General features: G+C 37.5%; 1 protein-coding gene across 1 annotated transcript in view; it reads left to right on the forward strand.

Moving 5' to 3' along the window:
* The window catches only part of LOC109836591, a 17,806-nt gene continuing 1,065 nt past the window's right edge, over positions 7,091 to 23,831 (forward strand). Inside the window, exons 1-4 of the mRNA XM_020404540.1 lie at positions 7,091 to 7,236; positions 15,237 to 15,372; positions 19,641 to 19,740; positions 20,200 to 20,286. Coding sequence (XP_020260129.1) covers positions 7,176 to 7,236; positions 15,237 to 15,372; positions 19,641 to 19,740; positions 20,200 to 20,286 — 384 coding nt within the window. The 5' untranslated portion in view covers positions 7,091 to 7,175. The remainder of the gene's footprint in view (positions 7,237 to 15,236; positions 15,373 to 19,640; positions 19,741 to 20,199; positions 20,287 to 23,831) is intronic.

Here is a 23,831-nt window from a genome sequence, read left to right on the forward strand (position 1 = left end):
GGCTTCGACGATACAGAGACTCTTCGTGGGATGGCTTCTCGTTTGAAACAATCACATCCTGATAATGCTACTTTAACGAGTCGCGCACAGGGACGCCGAGAGTTTATTTCTCGAATAACTCTATTTCGAAAATTATTCACAACCCCAACTTGATAATACGATTCATCGGTATGATTACCAAAAAATCGTATCGTCTGTTGGCATAACCTCCCAGGTATGACGATATCATTTGGTGAATGCGTCTTCTTCTGGGGGTGTAAAACCTTGTTGGCATTCTCAGGACAATTTACTTTTGTCTTTGAGCGATCCAAGGTTATGTCGGGAGTCGCACGTCTAAAACCACCCCCTTGCGGGTATGGAGTCTTAACGGGCTCCGAATGCTGATTTTGCATAAGTCCAGACTTTGGAATCCAAACTTGGCAGAGTTTCGGTGGTTCTTTGGTCACCGTTTCCTTCCTCCTTTCTCGTCTTTGTTGTAGTAGAGTTCGGACATGAGCAGCATTTGCACGACGTTTTTGTATATGTTCTTTGAGGGTCGAACGAGTCCTTTTGACAATAGTCCATTCCTCCGTCGTGAATTGTGCAGAAACATGAGTAGTTTGTCGTTCCGTCGTGAATTGTGCAGAAACGTGAGTAGTTTGTCGTTGCGTTGAACAAACCACTTGTTGTTTCCTCGACTCTAAGTCCGCATAATAATGAACTCCGTCGGTTTGTTCAAATGCCTTAGCTAATTGACGAGCGTGGCGTTGGCGTCGCCTCTGACGAGCCCTCTTCGTCAGTACCAGTGGGCTTTGATTCGATGACTCTTTAACTAGATAAGAGTCATTGTGAGCAGAGGTATTGCGAGTAAAGTCCTCAGCAACAAGCGGACGAGAATCTTCATCCGTAGCATTTGATAACTTTAACGAAGATGAAATCTTCCTGCACTTGCGAGGCGCGGAAGACTTTACAGATGAGGATGACAAATACTCCTCAAACTTCGCTTGGTCGAACTCGTACTCGACCGTTGATTCAACCAGGATCTTGATGATTGGCTGCGACACGACGGTCTCGGCAGCGAGACCGTTGGCTCCCACTGTGGTCGCAGTTTGTATTTCGCCAAAAGTTAGTTTTTATCATGAATTACATCTATACTTCGGTCCGATTACATAAATTCAAAAGAGATAGCCTTTTATGAGGACTTCCTTTTACAGCAACAAAGAATAAATTACAAACTCTCTCGAGGAAAACAAAGCGGATCGTTGTTTGGATCACTGCCTATGCGTGGCGATTTTGCATGTGCCGGTGGGTGCGTTAGCCGTGGACACCAAATCAGCAATTCTGATTTGAATCGTGAGGGGTTTTATGATTCTGTACTTCGTCTTTATCGAAGTGAGAACTTGAAACGGATATCTTTCAAGCGTGCGATATGTCGGTTCTTTTTGAAATTCAGTCCAAACAACCTGAATATCAGGGATTCGCCGGAAAGCTCAAAGAACTACTGCTCTCGTCTGCCTGAAGTGCTCCAAAATGATCCGGCCTCGGATTCTCGCTCAGACCCCCTCAAGAAATCACTCGGGGTATTTAAACCTCTGTATGAACGTGCTCGCGAAGACTAGCGAAGGTTTGTGTTCTGCGGGCGGGCGAGACAATGCAGCGTTGCCTGTCTCGCTGGCAGAGACACGTGTTTGCTGTCTCGCCCAGCGGAACAGTTAAATTTGCTCATGCCCGAGCGGACACACGTAACTACTGTCTGACAGTTCTCGGCTGGTTACTGCCTTCCCAGCGGTTTTTTAAACTCCGTTTATTCTGGTAGTTATCAACGTGCTCTCGCCCCGACGATTTCACGTTCTTTGAACACGTTAAGTGGCAACGTGTAGGAAGCTTACAAGGGCGGTTTTTGGACCATCTGAAAGCATGTCCGTGCTGCGAGACAAGAAATTCCCTTGTCTCGACACGGCGAGCAGCAGAAGCACCTGTCCGCCAGTGGGCGAGCAAGAGGACTGTCTCGGTGGGACAGAGACGAGTAAGACTGTTTTCTCTGCTGTGGCGAGACACAGTAAAGACTGTCTCGCGTGGGCGAGACAGTAAAAGTCTGTCTCGCCAGCGAGACAGTAAAGACTGTCTCGCGTGGGCGAGACAGTAAAAGTCTGTCTCGCCAGCGAGACAGTAAAGACTGTCTCGCGTGGGCGAGATAGTAAAAGTCTGTCTCGCCAGCGAGACAGTAAAGACTGTCTCGCACGGCGAGACAGTCAAGTCTGTCTCACGTGCGAGACAGCCCATACTTGTGTTCTTCTGCCTTTTTGAGCTGTATTCGGATATCTCTCAGCATTTTTTGACGCCTACATCGTCGAACTTCGGAACATCAATCTTTGTATTATTGATGCTCAGACTGTGTATCGCTTTCGTCAAAGATGACCCCGATGTGCTTGTTTCACTCATATTGTAGATCTACCTTTCCAAACAAGAATCCAACAACGAATCCTTCGAACAAACCTCAAATAAAAAACCCGGAGCTCTGACACCACTTGTTGTGCGCTACGGAAGCCTTCGAATACCAATAAATCGCACACACAAGAACCAAAATAGATCACAATAACACAATCAAACCACCAATCACAACAAGAACACAAATTTACGTGGTTTGGCAAGTTGCCTACGTCCACGGGGCAAGGAGGGGGGAGTTTATACTATTAGAAATCAAGAGAATACAAATAGGGTTACAAATCTTACCAAAACCCACAAAATAAGCTCTAAAAGTAGATCTCTCTCAAAGCCTCCCACAATGGATGCAACAACAACCTCTTTTGGAAGCTCAAAACCCTCCTTACATAACCCTAAAATTCGTGGTTAGGGTTATATACAAGCTCACAACGAAACGGGTCTGGAAAACTAAACCTGACCTAAACCCGCATCGCGGTCGACCGCAGAGCACATATCGCGGTCGACCGCAAAAACTCCAGAGAGTTTCCCAACTTCTGGGTTCGATCGCGGTCGACCGCAGAACCATGTGCGGTCAACCGTCAAAAGTCCAGAGCCATACTACAGTGTTGTGCATGTTGCGGTCGACCGCAGCGTCATGTAATGTCGACCGTGAAACTGCCTGCTTGTTCTCTCATGGATTTTGACACTATTTCTACAGTCATAATATTCAATTTACAGATGTAGTGTTTTGTTTGTGATTTGGTTTTCAATATATATTTTCATACTTTGTGCTTGAATTTCTAAATTAAGAACTCAGAGCTCACTGAAATTGAGAAAGTTTGTTACATTTCAACATCATTCCTTCTATCTTAATGCACCTTTCGTCCCCTCTCCACCTTCTATCTCCTGCCAAGTCCAGCCTAAGGGATTGTTTGGTTGGGATGGAAACCTTTTGAAAAATGTTTCGATCTCCACCGAAGAAGATTTTTTTTTTCAAGATAGTGTGTCAAAACCTTTTCTTTTACTAGTGAGGCTTCAACTTTGGGAAATAAATTTTCTGAAGTGGGCGGTTTTCTTGGAAATCCATTTCGAAATCGTAACTCGGGAATGAGTGGAAATTTTTTTTCTAGAACTATTGAGGAAAATGTTAAAATGTTAAAGTGTAACCAATCAACGTCTTTCTTTTTCTATTTCCAAACACCATAGTATGAGTTTCCATCCAAAAAATGATCTTACATATCAATAAATTCATGCCGTAGAAAGACATTTTTTCATATTTCTTGAAAAAGGTAAATAATACCACAATGAAACAAACAAATTTTATTTTAAACAACAACAAGAGAGGGATTAACATTCCCACTTATTCCGTACAGGGTAGATCATAGCACACAGAGAAATACACTGAAAAGATGCAACAAATGAGAATATTCACTCGCAGTTGATGCTCAATCTTCAACAATTAATTCTCGCTCATATCCAGCTTCTATCGTCCGGCTCGCCTGCGCGCCGGCCCCTTCCACCGCCGCCGCCCTCCTCCTCCTGGCCTCGCGCGCCCGCCACCACCATCCGCGCAGGCCTTGCGGCCTTGCACTGGCCACCGCTTCAGGCCATCGTTAAGATCCACCACCGGACGGCCTGCCGCTTCCGCCACCAGCTTCCTCGCCAGCCGCTTTCCGCCACCGGACCCTCCAGCTTCCGCCGGCCGCTTTTCCGCCGGCCGGCCTCCGTCACGGCAGACCCTCCGCTTCCTCCAACCGCTACGTCGCCGGCCGTCTACCTGCGCGCTTGCCACACGGAGGCCCCCGATGTCGCAACGCAACCGGTCGCCAGCAGCCGGGCCCTGCCGCTTCCTAGCCGTCGCCACCGCCGACCACAAGGTATCCTCCGGCACCAGGCATTCCAGGCAGACCGGGCATTCCGGCATTGGCCCCATCACCGCCAGGGGCTCCCGGAGCTCCTCCCATTCCTCCTGCAGCACCTGGATTTCCCGACTGAATTCATGACAACACAGACGGGGTTAATTAACAACAAATTAAAAGAAAGTATTAGTAACTAATCAGCCACAGCTTAATCATTGTCGTGCACTAATTTTGGTAGTCAAGCAAGAGGACAGAAGGAAGAGTGGGGGATCACCATTTCTTGATCTCGATTGGTCAAATGATGAACGATTCCGAAGATGGTGTGAGCTGCCGATGCTTTAACTAGCTGATTTATAGTAGTTTGCGAGATTGAACTTGATTAAAAAATGACTTGCAAGGTCTTCGATGAGATTAATTTAGTTAATCTCCCAATTGTATGCGCTGGCAAAATGAATATTTTGAAGGACCTGAGCCGCCGACCAGTAAACCATAGTCTAACATAACATCGTAAACAACACGAACATCCTGTACAATCACCCAGTTAGAAATTGATCAATGAACATCTGCTGTTGGGCTTTTTTCTCCCATAAAATGGACAAATTTTCAAAACCGACCCATTTGAGTTTTTAATTGCAAAAAACGACCGGTTTTAAAAATATTTACAAAAACCGACCTGTTTTCAGCTAGGGGCTGAAAACAGGTCGGTTTTTGTAAAAATTTTCGGGAAACTTCACGGGAGTTGAACTCCCGTGAAGTTTTTTCTCATAACAAAACTTCACGGGAGTTGAACTCCCGTGAAGTTTGGGAAAAAAATTTTCAAAAACCGACACAGTTTCAACCAACTAGGTCGGTTTTTATAATTAAAATTAAAATGGGTCGTTTTTTGCAATTAAAAACCCAAATGAGTCGGTTTTGAAAATTTGTCCCCCATAAAATCTGATGCTGAGTACAGCCGTTTGGTTCGTGGATTGTATTTTAATTCATGCTATGGATCTAGAAAAATCTAAATTCAAAGCTTATTTGATTGCAATGGATAATAAAATTTATTTGCATGAAGGGCAAAATCTAACCAAAATCTGTTTGGTTGCACGTATATTTTATTGAGAATATGTGACTAAAATAACAAAATCCGATAAAATCAAGATAATTTTAGGGAATTATATTTGAGGCATCCCTCCTATCAGTCAACTCTAAATTCATGGCATGCAAAACGACTAATAAATAATGTATTCATTAAAGACATAGGATTCTTAAGCTTGTGGTCCCATTTTTCATCGCAAAACTCACAAAATTAACGCATCGAAACAAACAGCCAATAAAATGAGTTACAAAATTTGGCGCATGTATAATAGTATGGTTCGGTTCGGGATTCCTACCACACGCATAGCATAATCGAGTTTGTACAGGTGGTCAGTGGAGATGGAATTAGATTAATGTATTTTGATTTATATTGACTTAGAAGGCTGAAAAAGATAATTTGTATCTTAAGTCAAGCAGCCCATTCTTTTAAAATTAAATCAGATATTTATTCATGTAATGATATTCTAATGTACGAAAAGTTAAAACTTCTTCGTTAATTTATCTTCCATCGGTAGATCAGAATGGCCAATAAAAAATTTCTATTAATGAAAAAAAAAGAATAGCCAATGAAAATATAATATAACCAAGTCGCATCGGACGATCAGAACATTTTGTTGTTGCCAATAAATTCTTTGATTGGAGAAAGGATGAAATAAAAAGTACATGGTGTTGTTGTCAAATGACGATCGATAGAGCTAATGAAACATAGCAAGTATTACCGAAAGATAATCATATGTATAAAAAGATTGATAAAATGCTTGAAAGTTTGACCATGAAAGTGAGGAGTAGACATAGCCAGTGAAAATTATCAGGTATATTAAAAGATAAATAAAATCACTTGAAGTTAGAAATAAAAAGTGAAAGTAGATTAGTAGATTTTATTATTTTCCACGTGTAATATTGTCTATTTTTCACTTTTATTCTCTACCTCAATAATTACAAAAAGATCAATAATAACAAAAATATGTATCTGTTTTTTCATATATTTCTATATATCTTAAACTAACACCGTCAAGTTTGAAGGGTTTTAACTTAATTGGATAGAATTGGGATAAATTAGCAATTATTTAGATTTAAAAGGTAAATTAAGAAATATTTAGATTTTAGGAGTGAATTTACAAATATGGTTGACTGGAGGGGTATATATAGGGGTGTTTGGTTCAATATCTACAAATTATAGGAAATGTTTTTCACTAAAAATATGATTTCCTTGTATTTCTTAAAAAAATCATAGGAAAAATTTTGAGAAGTTAAAAAATACCAATTTTTTTTGTTTTTTTAACTTTGCTTGTTTGGTTCAAAACAAGAAAATGACTCATAACTTTATAGAAAATAGCAAGATTTCCTATAATTTATAGAAATTAAACCAAACACCGCCTAAATTTATAGAAAAGTGTCAACTTTATAGATAAAATATCAATGTTGTGTCAGATTTCTATGTGATTTCCGCACATTTTGAGAGGAAATTGATTTCTGTAAATTTGCTATATTTTTGTACTTACAGAAAATATTTTTGTAAATTTTTTTGAAACAAACACAATTTACGAAAATCTGTGAAATTTTTTTAATTACAGAATTGTCATTGCCAGACATTTTGAGAAAATTTTTCTATAAAATTGTGTAACCAAATACCCCTATATAGTTGAAAAAAAAAGAAAAAGAAAAAGACAAAGCCTCAAAATACCCATAATGGGCTTATACACTGTTGGGCTGAGATTTTGATGAAAGCAGAACGACGCCTTGTTTGTAACGAAATAAGTAAATTTCCATTTTGCCCTTAATTCAGTTTTCTTCCTAAATCTCCCCTCAAGCAGTGATCAGTTGAAGAAGACGATGGCAGCGCTCGCGAGTTCTCTCATCTCCCCTCAAGATCTCAGCTTCAAATGGCGGTCTGGTAATTAGTTTGATATCTACATTTGCTTTCTTGGCTCCAAATTTATTTGATTTGACGTCTTTTTGTGGTTCAACTTGGCATCAAACATTATGAAAGATTGAGAGATCTCGCTGTAAAACCCTAATACTTTTTTTTCCCATAATGTACAGTTTGTTGTGAATTGGTCGTATGAATTAGTAATATTTGAACATGATTTGTTGAAAATGGACACTTTATCTTGAATTTATTGATAATTTGTGTACACGATTAATCTTAGGCCATATAAAAACCTAACTTTTAGGTTTTTATATGACCTAGCTTTTGGGTCTCATAATGTACAATTTGTTGTGAACTGGTCGTATGAATTAGTAATATTTGAACATGATTTGTTGAAAATGGACACTTAATCTTGAATTTATTGATAATTTGTGTACATGATTAATCTTAGGTCATATAAAAACCTATCTTTTAGGTTTTTATATGACCTAACTTTTTGTCATAGTGTACACTTTTTTTGTGAATTGGTCATATGAATTAGTAATATTTGAACATTATTTGTTGGAAATGGACACTTAATCTTGAATTTATTGATAATTTTTTTACATGATTAATCGTAGGTCATATAAAAACCTAACTTTCAGGTTTTTATATGACCTACCTTTTGGTCATAGTGTACACTTTTTTGTGAATTGGTCGTATGAACTAATAATATTTGAACATGATTTGTTGAAAATGGACACTTAATCTTGAATTTATTGATAATTTGTTGACATGATTAATCTTAGGTCATATAAAAACCTAACTTTTAGGTTTTAGCTAAACAGATCTTTGAAGAATGTGTTAGCAAGTCATTGCACTGGGAAAGAGAGCCAGATCCAAAAGGGGAAATTTGTGGACCTACTTCGAAGAGCCGCGATCAAAGTACATTTTTTGGGAAAATAATTAGCTGATACAATTTATTCATACATCAATCAGTTTTGTTGGATTTTTGGTGTACAATATAAAAATAGTTAATAAATACATGAATCCCTACCAAACTCTAGCTCATAATTTTTTTAGGGTTTTGTTTTGGCAATTACGTCAATTATAAACAAACAAATCAGGAGGAAAACCTCAAATTTGTACCTATGCAAATGAAAGGTTTAGGGAACAAATAAATGATAGGCTTCACCCAATTATTACATGATATGCAATAGAGAATTCTCCTTTTCTTGATCTTCCATCGCACGATTTCAAACTGGGGCTTGTTGGAACTCACAGGAACTCTGTGTGGAAAAGAAAATAGACATGTAGCTTTTTTTTTTCTATGGTCCTTTTTATTTGGATTTAAAATTTGGAAGATGTTGGAACTTATACATCTAACCCACGAGCTTTTTCATTCTCCAGGATGTGAAAATTCCCTTTGCTTAGAATATGGGATACCCAAATGATTTTGGCTTCATATTCCTTGCTTGATCTTGTATGGTTCTTCTAGTTATGGCGATAGCCAGCATCTCATGTGCCAGCATCTAATGCTCGAGCTTTACCTATTCTATTGTAAGATCTCATAAACTAAATTTAGATCGACATCATGAAGCCTACATATCCAAAGCCGGTTTCAAACTTGTCAGATGTAATGAATGTTGGGCCCATTTTATGGATGTAAACAAAAATTTCGGTGTTTCTTAGCATTAGACTTCATTTCAGGATGTGTTCGCGATTTAGGAAGTTGATTGGATTCACTTCTTAGTAGGTGATAAATATTTGGAAATTTATCATATTTTATTTTATTTTTTCATTAGTCCTGTTGTCCGCTAGTTTTTAAAAACGGTGTTTTAAAAACAAAAGACGAAAACGATGTTTTAAAAACAAAAGACGAAGTCAAGGCGATGAAGGCCTGTGTTGCCTGAGGCGAGAGGTGCCAAAAAAGGTGATAAATATTCAAAAAATTTATAAACATTACAAACAATATGCAGATACAATAAATATCAACAAGAGAAATTAATCACTTCTAAAATTTCAAAGTTACAAATCTAATAAGTCATAAACCATCTAAATGAAGTAGCAAATAACAAACATTAAATAGTAATACTAACTAGTAATTGCTAATATAGATAATTAAGTAACAAACTTTGAACATTAAGGTTCAAATTGTGACATGTCCTCAAAACTAATATGTAATAAAGTATACTTCAACAAAAAAAAAACAAAAAATCAACAATGAAAGAAGAAACACAAATATTCAATAACAAAAATAACTTTACTTTATCAGACACCTTTCGCACCCTCAAAATTTTGAAACAGAGACAAACACGTAGCACCTTGAATCACATGCCTTAGGCGAGTGCTTGAGGTGCCAAGGCAATGTTTGAGGTGCCAAGGCTCCTAAAGCGCCAAAAGGCGATTGCCTTAGTAACCTTCATTGCCGAGCAATACGCAAGGCGCTAAGTTACAAGATCGCCTCGCCTGAGCACCTAAAGTGCTAGGGCGCATCGCCTTTAAAACACGGGCTAAAAGATATATTGATGTTTAGGACATTGTGGTCATGTTGTGTTACTACTGACATTTGTGAATTCACAACCATCAATCGTTAAGATAATGGATGTCTTTGTTGGGGAGAACCCCCTATGCCGAGATCCAACCAAATAGCCGAGAAAGATAAACAACTACACCAAACAATAGCACAAACAATCAAACACCAAATTTTACGTGGTTCAGCGAGATGCCTACGTCCACGGGGCAAGAAGGGGGGAAGTTTTCACTATTAGAAATCAAGGGGATACAACTAGGGTTACAAATCTCTCATAAACCCTCAACAAATCAATTCTTGATCTCACCAATTACTCCTAGAATAGAAGCCCAAAGAAACCCTCTCAATCTGCTCAAAACCCATTGCCTTTCAAACCCTAGAATCGAGTTTGGGTATTTATAGAAAACCCAAACGAAACGGGTCTGGAAAACAGACCCAGCCCAAAACCGCTACGACGGTCGACCGTGGCGGTCGACCGTCCTCAATCCCAGAGTAGCTCAAAGAATCCAGAGACTTCTGCGGTGGACCGCCACCAATTCAGACGCACAGTGCCTTCTGTGCACGAACGCGGTCGACCGCCAATCTGTCTGCTTCCCATAACTGCTTCTGAGCTCCATCTCTATAAATCTCCACCTCGGCGAAGATTCTACCAAACTGAGCCGACACTAACCAAACCAATGCCTCGCTTGTTGCATCCAGTACGTTATGACAACAGACTCATGACAACGGATCCCATCCACAACACGTCGAGACCCAAACGGGAGTGCGAACATTCACCCCAAAACAACTGTGTCTACTCACCAAATCGGCTGCATCAAAACTGACTGCCTACATATCCTCTCCAAAGAATCAAGCCTTCACGTAGTTCACCAAATGGCCTCCAAAGGCCCTCAGTCCAAACTGCGACTGATAGCATCATCAACGATCCGAAACTGAAGCGATCCAAACACCTCCACTTGAGGTGAAACAATGGCCGTATCCAAGCTATATCCCACCAACTGCACTCGGATCTACCAACTCGTCATCCGCATCCGTATCCAAATGACTCCACGCTGTGCCACCTCAGCTAGAAAACCAAATAATGCAGAATGACCTGGAGTTTGTGGAGTAAGCTCCACCCAATGTGGAGTAGCATCACTCTCCATCCGTTGCGGTATCCCTCTGATCTGATCAATACTCTCTACCTGTCAAGAGTCCAAAGTGGCAAACCTGCCCAGACCAAACTCAGAAGCTCCCAACTGATAGCCGAATGAACTCCTGAATCCCAAATGCGCAATCAGATCCAATTTCACATCAACGATGTGACCAAGTGCTGGGTAGCTAAATATCCGACGCCGACCAAAACCTGAAGCAGCTCCACCAGATCTAACAACTCTACACGCAACAGTCGGTAACCTCATAAGATGACCCAAACATGTCAAAACCTGAATACCAAATCCACTGCTCGACAACCAACACCGATCCTCCTCCAGAAAGGAACGGCCTATTAGATCCGTCATCTCATCACGTCGCCCCATTATCTCCTCTCCTCTGAAGTATCTCCAACTGTCATGAGCTCGGCACCAATGCACGAAAGAATCCCTACTAGAGCTAGTACGACGGGTAGTCTTTCTGCCCATACACCTCCTCCAACTGTTGCGGACTACTAGGGTTTCAGACCAACGGGACTTGGTTGCAACCCATATATGTCTAGTACAATCCCCAACATAGGAAACAAAATACTGATTACCTCCCAATGATGCCTCCATAGAAGGTCCCCCAATGCCTGACTGAACACCTCTAATAAGACCACTCGATCGATGGATAGAAGTGCTGAACTCCACCTCGGTCTCCTCGCTCATCCTAATGTGCTCACATGACTTTAATCTGCAGGTCATAACACTCCTCAACAATCTATGCACGGCATAACCAATAATATACCCCAGCACCAACCAATGCCACAGTCTAGCCAAAGAAGTCGTCAGCGCTCTATCCACCTCCAATAAGACCCCTCGATCGGTGGATAGAAGTGCTGAACTCCACCTCGGTCTCCTCGCTCATCCCAATGTGCTCACAGGACTTTAATCTGCAGGTCATAGCACTCCTCACCGACCTATGCACGGCATAACCAATAATATACCCCAACACCAAACAATGCCACAGTCTAGTCAAAGAAGTCGTCAGCGTTCTATCAATCACCGTGCTCCCAAACAGATAATATAAGTTACTCCTCCTGACGTCCTTGATCACAATCATGGATCCCGATGTGACCTTCAAGCGAGAATCCGCCAAGGTCACCCTATAGCCTGTTGCCTCCAATACCCCAAGTAAAATGATGTCCTTCCTCAGTTGAGGAACGAACCTCACATCAAACAACTCCCGAATCATCCTGTCACTCGTCCGAATACGAACGGTACCAATACCACCAATAGGACATCTGTGATCATTATCCATAAGAACAGCATCACATTTTTCTAACTCCTGAAAACTAAAGAACCAATCCCTTCTAGGGCATATGTGATAAGTAGCACCCGAATTCAACATCCACTCGGTGGAGTCGGCAACACCAACTGACGGAAGAGCTGGGCACGAATAGCCTGAAGAATCTGAATCTAAAACGTCACCACTAGCCTTGGCAACATTCACCTCTGAAGCTTGAATAGCTTTCCCCTTATTCTTCCCGGCTTGTAATTTTGGGCATTCAGCTTTCTAATATCCATCCTCTCTACAAAAGGCACACTGATTCCTACCAACTGCAGGATGCCCCCCTCTAGACTGCGACCTCCTACCACGGTTTGAACTTCTAGCTCTTGCAACCAATGCCCCCGCAACCGGCTTAATGGAAGTCTCATTGTCCTTCTTACGAAGTTGATAATTCACAAGAGCTGCAATGACCTCACTATACGAAAGAGATACCTTCCCATTAATAAGAGTGAGGACGAAGGTCTCATATTCCTCGTCGGGTAAGTAACTCAATAATAACAATGTCTTGTCTTCATCTTCAACTATAACATCTACATTCGTCAAATATGCAAGTAGCTTCGTGTAGTGGTTCATGTGATCACTAATAGATGTCACTTTCTTCAATTGGAAGCGATAAAGCCTCCTCTTTAAATGCAAACGATTTTCGACGTTCTTCGTCAAATATTTGTCCTCTAGGACCTCTCATTCTTTGCCGAAGTCTCATTCATCACATTATATTTTAGATCTTGGGTAAGACAAGACCTAATCACACCACACACTGTTCTATTCATTTTATTCCAAACCTTATCATCAATGTCGGTCGGTTTCCCGTCCAATTCCAACGTATCTTCCAAATTTTGCGCATCCATGACTTCGCATCGTCAAAGTCCAAAATTATTTGTGCCGTTGAATTTTTTCACATCTATTTTCATAGCATATATATTCAAACTTTGGACGGCCTTCACACTAGAAGAACCCTCCCCATTTTTATTTTTTCCGACCATATATCTCAAAGCATCCAAACTATTACGGAACAAACAAGAAATAGATCCAATTTGAAAAAGATAGAAACTTTACCACAAAGATCCCACCTTAATCACCAATCGAAGCTCTAGATGAACTTCCCAACTGATCTACACCTCCAATAAGCCCAAGCGTTGTCCGGAGTTCTGATACCACTTGTTGGGGAGAACCCCCTATGCCGAGATCCAACCAAATAGCCGAGAGAGATAAACAACCACACCAAACAATAGCACAAATAATCAAACACCAGATTTTACGTGGTTCAGCGAGATGCCTACGTCCACGGGGCAAGAAGGGGGGAAGTTTTTACTATTAGAAATCAAGGGGATACAACTAGGGTTACAAATCTCTCATAAACCCTCAATAAATCAACTCTTGATCTCATCAATTGCTCCTAGAATAGAAACCCAAAGAAAGCTCTCTCAATCTGCTCAAAACCCCTTGCCTTTCAAACCTAGAATCGAGTTTGGGTATTTATAGAAAACCCAAACGAAACGGGTTTGGAAAACAGACCCAGCCCAAAACCGCTACGGCGGTCGACCGTGACGGTCGACCGCGATCCATCGCGGTCGACCGACCAATTCAGACGCACAGTGCCTTCTGTGCACGAACGTGGTCGACCGCCGCGGTCGACCGCCAATCTATCTGCTTCCCAGAACTGCTTCTGAGCTCCATCTCTACAGTCTTATGCCCTTATCTTCATAGCACACTTTAAGATGCTACTAATTGTTGTTTTTAATTACTTAGTATACTGCAGAGATTAATCCAATTACTCCTCATATTTTCATATAGTATAATTTTATCACTGTGTAATGATTTATAATAATAATCTATGGTATAATATGTGACATTGGAGATATTATATAGATAGAGGGCAATTCCTATCAGAAGCCTGCATAGCGCAATGCAATCTGAACCTTATGTTTAGCGCTAATATTACCAGACTACCCACCATACTCCCCCTGCTGCGCACGAAATTCCCCTTACTGTGCAGGGCACAGTGATATGATTCATAGTCATGTAGTTGCAAAGTTTGTGTTTGTTAATTTAAACAAAATATTTATTTGTTTCTAAAGAAGAGTGAGGAAGAGGGGATGTAATAAAACTGTAGATATACCAGTTGTAAGAGAGACCTTAATAGGTGAGTGGTCACAATAAGTGTAGCACTTTAGAGAAATTGTTGGTGAAGATGAATCCATGTCACCCAATAATTGGGACTAGGTTGGTGGCTAGTCAATATAGCAATTTTTTTGTTTGTTTGTAGAAGAAGACTTGGTTCTAAGCTATTTATGCATAATTGGGAATAATGACATGGTGATTAGCCAGTTTGACAAAAGTCTTTGGTCTAGCATATTTGGGCACCATTTGTGTTCGGAATGTCTCACGTTCATCCAGTTTAAGTGTGAGTTTGATTTAGCAAAGGCATCAGAATAGATTTAATACCACATCGGAGGAACATTTAGATGAATATATGGTTAAATATGCTTGGATCACGACTCATAAAGATAATCTTTTTGAGTCAACTGTATCCTAATAGATTAGCCTAGTCCATCTTCTTAATGGAACTTTACAACCCAACAATTTGATCCATGATAGTATGGATGAACATTTTAACTTTTACACTCTTGAGTAACGAGGAATCAACTAATTTCAGGAGGAAAGGTCCAGTACTATCAGAGTTAGAGTCTTATGATGGGAGAATGCTCCAATGGGTAAGATATATAACGAGCTTATGACTATGTGGGGAATTTAACCTGCTTATTTTTTTTATCGTATTCGTTACTTTATATTTGGAATGTCCATTTTTCAAGATAATAATATAATATCTTTCTTAAGGGTGGGTATCTTAACTGTTTACAAAATTTGTTGGCTATTTTTCATTTAATTCCTCTGTTGGATGTTTGGAGTCTGCCTGCAAATCACCTGCTTGTTATCTACCATTAGAGAATTGCAGTAGTGATAGGCCTATTACCCTGTAGGCTTGTTTTTTTTCCCTTTTCATTTTGAACCATTTCTGGCATTTCTAATCTTGGATTTTTTTTGCCAGAGGATTGCTCATCAAAGCTGCTAGGTCAATCCTTTGTGAACAGCAACCATCTGAATTTGTCTCTCAGGCCCATTAACACCAGGAGAGGAAAAATTGGAATCTCTAAGCGACAGATTAGTGTTCAAGCTGGTTTGAGGTACTCTCCATCGTGAAATAATATCAATGTTTAGATCTTAATTCTTAATTCTTATTGCTAGGCTTTGTATATATGCCTGCTTCTTCAAGACCACCTACAGTAATATTGTATTTCTCACCATATTGATTGCTGACCATATAGTCATGATTAGTTAAAAGTTTCTTACTAAAGCTTTTGGGATGGGGCTGTCACCTATGTGTTACTCTTATTACTACTTTTGCTAATATTGCGCATAAAAGAACTCTCTATACCAGTCTTTATCTTTCCTCTCAATCTAACCGCCCAAAGGAAGTTTTAATGGGGTTTCTGTGGTTTTGTGAGTTTGAGGTGCACCCCCCTGTGCTCACTAACTGCCCCTATGGCTTGCCACGTTTAACATAATTGCCTTGACAGGAGCTGAACAGAAGGCTGTCTACCTCCGAGTCATGCTTTGCCATTTTTGATGTTTGTCCTTAACCTTTCACCTGAGTCCACAATGCAAATATAGAACGCATATTATCTAAGCAATATTTGGGAAATGTTAAATGTTAAGGGAAGAGCTGAAATCATACTCCATTTAAAAGTACAAGTTCGGGAAAATCTTTCTATAGTCATTATTACCCTTAATTTTTTTTGAATATTACATTGTTATCCTAATCTATTTTAATTTTTATCATATCTTATCTAATTCCACGTGAACTATCTATAGGTCAACAATTTAAAAAAAGTTATTTTGAATATTTCACTTATATCTTAATCTATCTAAATACTAATTATATCATATATTAACTCCATATGAACTACCTATAACTCAAAAATATAGAAAAAATAAGATTAAGAAATTATACATAGATAACATATTATAATATATGAAATATTATAAAAAAAAACCCAAAAGTTTCAAAAATTGCATATAATAGCCTTAAAAGTTTAAAATTACACAAAACACCTTGACTTTTTAAAACTTAAAAACAAACATGATATCTAAAATTTTAAAACTTGTAATTAACACCCTTAATATTTTAAAAATTGTAGAAACAACCTTAAAAGTTTAAAGGCTAAATTACATTTATATACCATATGTGTTTCGCTCTTGAAACAGTTATATACCCTAAGTTACAAAATATAGCAAAAAAATACCTTGACTTGGCAAAAATTTGCAAGTTTGTACCTTCTGTTAACCAGCTGTGAGAATATTCTCCGAAATATTCCCACGTGCTGGACCTATGACCAACTTGAATACTTCTTACCCTCATTTATTATATTATTTACTGTATTACCTACCCCCCCTAAAAAAAAAAGATTATTTTCATCATCATCATCTTCTTTTCGTGACCTCCAACTTCTTCTTCCTCTTTAATATAGGTAACAATAGAAAATAAGAGCTTTCACTATGTTGGGGGGGGGGGGTTAATTCTTAAGGAGGGGCATTATTATTCTTTCATTATTTTTTAACACCGTTAGATAAATTTAAATAGTTACCAACTCAGGGTATTTTTTGTTATGTTTTGTAACTTAGGGTATATAACTACTATAAGAGCAAAACAATAGGGTATATAAGTGCTATTTAACCATGTTTAAATTACAAAAAACATTCTAAAATTCAGAGATTTCAAAACTTAGAAACAACATAGATGGATTCCAGGGATTACCATTAGGCACATAGAAATTTAAAATTAGTAAAAAAATAACCTCAAAGGTATAAAAATTATAAAAACTCTTAAAAGTAAAAATTATTAAAAAATTCTAAAATTTTAAAACTTATAACTGGTACACATAAAATTTAGAAATTATCAGCAGATTGCTAAAAATTTAAATTTTTTAAAAAATAACCCAAAATTTTAGTAATTATAAAAATACCTTTAAATTTTCAGAGTTACGAGAAATATTCTAACATTTAAAAACTTATCACCAACACATGAAACATGAAAATTATAAGCGTCCAACTTAAAATTTAAAATTTTCATAAAATACTATCAAAGTTAAAAAATTGCAAAACACACCCTCAAAAGTTTAAATCACAAAAAAGCTGAAATTTGGTAAAGAAAAGAGGAAATGTTTGATATGATTACATTAATATATAATATATTAGCATTAATTGATTATAATGTATAAATATTTATCTCTAATGTTGATAATATTTATTTATAAAGTAAAAAAATACAAGGAGTTATGTATGGATAAACTATCAAAAAGTTCAGAGATATCCTTTAAAAGAACTAAGTTGTTTTCATTTCAAATGGAGAAGTGAAGGAAATAAACTCAAAATTCAGAAACATTTATGAATCACCTGAATTGACATTGATAAAAAGCATATCGAGCAAAGAAGTACTAACCGAGTTCTCCTTAAAAAACATATTGAATAATTATGTCCTAATTAAAAAAATATTATAGCCCACTTTTAATTTATCATCTTGTTTTATTAGGTTTAATTATTCATCCTTCTTTTATAACATTATTTTTTTAAGTGTTTTTCACTTTTACAACATTATACCTTCTTAAGCCAAGCTTGGTTTCATGCCGATCTAAATAACGCGAAAATTCATATTAGCTTTAGATTATAGTTATTTCTTGTCAATTCAATTATTACATGTAAATTTTAAATTTGGTGTAGCCCATTCAAATAAACATTAAAAAAATAATCACAATAGTAAAGTTTGAAAACATAAGTGAGAAAACAATCAAAGTGTAACTGAGAAACAAATTTTAGTAAAGAAATAAGTTAAAAATACTTAATCATAATATTTAATCACGTGCATTGCACGTGCATAAATCCTAGTAGTGATAAAGGAGGGATGCGGGTTTGTTTGAAGTAATACCTGAGAAGTTCTGATTCTAATAAAGAACAGACTGGAAAATGCAAACTATATGAGTAATTGGGCTTCTTCTCTAATGTTGATACATTAATCTTTGCTGCTGTCATCAAAGAAAATGTTCTTAATATGCACAAGTCAAATTATCTCTTTTGTTGGTTTCCTGAGCAAGAAAAGCAGGAAAGAGCATGAAGCACAGGAAGTAAAACATGAATATTTCCTTTGACTGACTAACAAATATTTGTGCAATTGCAATAGTTCATTCACCACCACTGCTATAATTTGAGCAATATAATTCTTCAGTCTAATAGTATGAAGCAAGATGCTGTTAAAATCAAACGCAAAGCATGCTATTGAAGTCAATCAAGGGCTCTATCCAGTATATTTTCTGTGTGCCATCACTGTGCTCAGCTTACGCTGAAGGATTATGGGCATATGGTGGACCAAGCACTCTTGAACATTCACCATTGTGGACCTTCTTGACTTTTAATCGCATGAAAAATCCTCTTGGGGAATGATCACTCACTTGTAAAGATCAAATAAATTGGAATAAGTGAAAGCATATTCGAAGTTCTGTGAGGGAAAAAGGAGAAAAAATAAAGAAAGAAATGAACCTACTGCTACTAACCGTCTCAGAATGGTGGGATGATTGTGGATCATATGCATAGATAGTTTCTGAAATTGATTGATCCTTGATTGTATATAGATCCTTTCTGAAATTGATGTGAAATTGTTTAGCATGATATTATGAAAAAGTTGTTGGTAGCTGGATGATATTTGTTTTTCTCGAGGCAGAAAGCTTCTATATGTCAAATCATCCAGTTGTGATATTGCCAGATCTCTTGTGCTTTGTGCTTTGATATGTGGAGACTTTTTTCATTGGCAAGGTCTAAAACTTGTTTCAAAACTTGTTATACGATCTTTGCAACAAACAATATCTTTCATTTTCCCATAAGTAAGGATATATTTGCATCTTTGGTGTTTCGAGATGGTTATACAAATGATAGTCATTATTATCAAGGAAAGTATAATTGTCTCTAATTTATCTAATCGATTGGTCAACATATTTGGTGTTTGACTATGGATTTTTACTATCTGAAGCTTCCTCCTGTAGATTCCTAGATTGTGGTCATGAATAAAGGTCTCTCTATAAAATGCCAAAAACAGTCCCCTTAATTCAAAACTTGTTTACCTTCCTACTCGAGGGGCATATCATATGCCCTGTTATAGTTTAAAAGTTGTATTGAATAATGTCTCAGGAGCTATTGGACTTAAATGATAATGAAGTTTCTCCTTGAAGAATGAATATTATCATTCTTACTGTAATCAGCCTCATCTACTTTCAGCTTCCATGCGATGTAAGGCCCTCAATTTTGGTTCTTGCCAGTTGTTGAAGTTTACAACTCATAAATGAAACAACGAACATACAGATATTAATAATAAATAATAAATCTAAGTGCTTTCGTTTAATTTCAGTGGAAATGGTGGAAGGTCAAGCACTGCAAGTGTCTTCGTCGGGGGCTTTCTATTGGGAGGACTAATAGCGGGAGCACTTGGTTATGTTTATGCTCCTAAAGTAATCCTCTCAGCTCCATTTTTCTTCCTTTGTACTTGGTCAATCTTAAGTAGTGTGGCGTTCTAGTATTCTATTACTTGGTACCATGTATAGTTTTTCTGCATAATCACGCAGCATGAATTATCAGAGAGTTAGCTTATTATTACTAAATGGGCTCTTCAAGTTGAAAGTTAGAAAATTGTTAGTATCATTTGTTTTATAGGAACCTGCTAAGAGCCCACTAACCTGAAGCATTTGATTCTAGGTTCAAAAGCAGATATCTCCGTATTCTTTCCTCAAGCAGATATCTCCGTATTCTTTCCTCCCTTCTCAGACTTGTGACTGCATTTTTATATTGATGTTCCTTTAGACTCAGAAAATTACAGTCATTACAACATCCTGATTAGTTTCCATTTAATTGCAACATAGCTATGAATTCTACCATTTACTTTTCCAGTTAACTATGATTTATAATCGCAGATTGGCAAAGCATTGGATGGGACTGACAAGAAAGATCTAATGAGGAAGTTGCCAAAATTTATATATGACGAGGATAAAGCTTTGGAGGTAAAAGCTTATTTCTACAATGGTTGTATCAGATCAAAGATTACCTTTACACCTAGCAATAATACGTTGCAGCTATTATTTGTTGGTGACATTGTTGGGTACTCTTATATTATATCAAGTGTAGGATCTGACCCTTATGATAATTGTTAAGTGCGCTCTTATACAAAGAGTAAGTTCTGCGGAAGCTTATAACTAAAACACTAGATATCCTTGATTAGTGTTACTTAATAAGAGTTTGCAAGATGTGTTATAAATTGCAAGAAAGAATGGCAACAATATTAGAAAATGAACATCACAAACACAAGCATGTATACTGGTTCCACCTCTCCGGTGTACATCCAGTCCCCAAGAACACAAGCATGTATACTGGTTCCACCTCTCCGGTGTACATCCAGTCCCCAAGCAAATCCCGCTTGAGATTTCCACTATGTGTATACTGGTTCCACCTCTCCGGTGTACATCCAGTCCCCAAGCAAATCCCGCTTGAGATTTCCACTATAATTTTGAAACCTTATAAAATCAAAAGCAAACATGATCAATTTGCAAGACCATGTAAATTACAACCCTAACTGACAAGAACATGATAATTGTACACCGATCTCTAGACTAATAGATCAACCCTCTCAAAACCGAGAGAAATCTTCCTTATAGCAAGAATGCAAATCCAATCCTATAAGCATTGATGTGGATGTGAACGTGTAACAGTGGCTTATGAATCTTTTTGACTCTCTGAATATTGCCTAAACAATATCTAAGAATGATAAAAACTAAGGCAATATCTTGAAACTCTCCTTTTCTAAAACTTAGAACTGAAAACTGGAAACTTGAGAGTTAATTTGCACAATATATGGATCTTACAAGTACAAATGATGGTTATTTGTTTTCTGACGTTTTACCTATTTATAGCCCTTAAAAAGACAAGTTTTCAAACCCTAAAAACATACACAAACGGCTATAAACAGTCAAGTATTCAAATCTCAAACAATCAGAAAAATTGTTTATGTAGTCGACTATAATTCTTAGTAGTCGACTACACTGAGTTTAAACAGACTATGTGAAGTCATGATTTTTTCTTAGTAGTCGACTACTCTGGTCATTAGTCGACTACACTGTAAAGACATAAAGTCTGGAATTCTGGAATGACTCTTATTAGTCGACTATACTATGTAGTCGACTACACTGTAATTTGACAGAAACTTTATATTTTGTTAAAGGCTTGAGTAGTCGACTACTAATGCTATTAGTCGACTACTAAGGTATAGATATGAGATATTTGATATGTTTTAAGACTCATTCAATATCTATAACATCTAATGGTTAACTTAGGGGATTTCTATAGTTAACTACACACTAAGCATGTGTTAGTGTGTTCTAAACACTAAGTGTATGTATGTGTGAGTGATCAAGGCTTGTACAAAATTTCTAAGCAAAGAAAATATGAAAAATTACATTTTGACATTTACGCATAACTTCTTCTTTGCTTTATATTGCCTTGAACTCATCGTATGTATTGAGTATCTCTTTGAATATCATTGTTGATTTAGCTCTGATACTGCAAAACAAATGTTAGCACATAATACACACAACATTTAATATTTGTTATCATCAAAACAATCATATCTTGAGGTCAAGATACCCAACAGATATGTGTTTCGTCTAGTTGGCACAACTTTCCATTTGTTGGCATCGGTCTAACTTCTCTCGAATCTTTACCTAGGTCTGGCTTCATTTTAAGCTTAGGCTCATTTGGATTGTCAGGACTTATGCCTTGACCACTTTTATAGTTCTCCTTTGACACTCCGAGCCTTGCACTATTCCAAACCATTACTGCCTCAGTTTAATATTAATATTTTTGTTTTAATATTTAGACTCCATTAATATAGGACGAGTTATGTTGAGCAACTCAAGCATATATTAAGATGTTTTACCAAGTTACATATATCAGCCTGCTGTCGATACCCCCTCTTTTGGTTGGGCCTCAGAACTTAGTCCAGTCATGGTCCAGTGCACTCGAACGCCGGAACCTACTTGCCTCTCTCAGCGGCGGATCCAGGATGTTTGGCAAGGGGGATCCAAAATAATTAATGATTAAGCGCAATAATGATTTTTTTTTGCTTTAATTGGTATCTAAACATGATTACATCTCAAGTTTGTTCCAGTTTTTCTCTATTATGGGCTACAACAACTATAAGAAGAGCTTATGTAAAATAGATGTAAAAATATACTTGTCAACAATCAAACTAAAGGAGGAAAATGCATTGATCTCTCACAATCATCTCCTAAAGCCCCTGCTTTTACTCTCACTTACAAAATGCAACAACAATAATAGCTATGGTTAGAACCCTTTCTATGACAATACCTTGTACAAACTTAGTCTATATACCAAGGTTTTAAATGTCGGTTATCGGGGATTTATCGGACGGTCAAAATCCTTATCGGATAGCGGAAATCGGAGATATATCGGGGATAAGTAATATTTATCGGAGTAATATACTAGCAAATAATAAACAAACATAAGCTTGAAAAAAATATAATGTTAGTCAAAATAGAATAATAAACAAGCAAATAATAAGATAACATCAAGAATGAAGAACCATCTACGTATCTACATAATTATTGTTTAATCATGAGATTCATGAACTAACTTACTAAGTTGATATTTAGTAGTTATGAGCCATTATCAATATCCATAAACAAACATCAGCTAATTACCAATCAACCAATTTCCAAAAGCAACAAATAGCTCATAATTTGTAAACATTCGAAGAGCAAATTCAAAAGAAAGTAAAAGCTCCCAAATCCTAAATCGGCCGATAAAGCCGATATTTAGAGCCTACTTATCGGCCGATAAGTGCCTTTATCGCCGATAACTCGCCGATAAACCTCCAAAAACGATAATCGATTAAAAATCCTACTTATCCTAGCGGAAAGCTCCCAAATCCGATAACTCGGCGATAATATCGGATTATCGACCGATATTTAAAACCATGCTATATACTATTCAATTAAACAAAGTTTGGGTACTGATCTTGATGACCTCCTATTGCTGTGCATCTTGGCCTTTGTCATTTATGTCATCTCAACTTGAATCTTGCAGAATATTTTTGAGTTTTAATGTTGAGAAACAAGTGCTTGAATTTTTATTTTTTATGGAAAATTTGTGTTTTGTGTGATATGCTTGCAGGTTTGTGATGAGAGTTTCTCATATTTTAAAGAACAAGCGTATCTTCATCTTCTCTTCTTCTGAGTTTAGTATGTACTTACGTATAAGCATATAAAGTGGAGAGAGAGAAGAAGATGAAGATGATGATGACGACGAACAGGGATAGATGATAAGATTTCTTTTATTAATTAGATTAACAAAGAAGAAGAAAAAGTGATAAATTGAGTAATCAAATTTTCACGATTTAGGTTGTCTTAAGGCGTTTTTTTTTCTCATGGAGTCGGGAGTCTCTGTGAGGATAGAAGCGAAGTTGAGAAAGAATAGGAAAGAGATGATATTATTTTACCCAATAGACCTTATACTTTTTCAAATTTCAAAGTTG

The sequence above is a fragment of the Asparagus officinalis genome, chromosome 4 (genome assembly GCF_001876935.1).
Source record: "Asparagus officinalis chromosome 4, Aspof.V1, whole genome shotgun sequence".
Classification (NCBI taxonomy): domain Eukaryota; kingdom Viridiplantae; phylum Streptophyta; class Magnoliopsida; order Asparagales; family Asparagaceae; genus Asparagus; species Asparagus officinalis.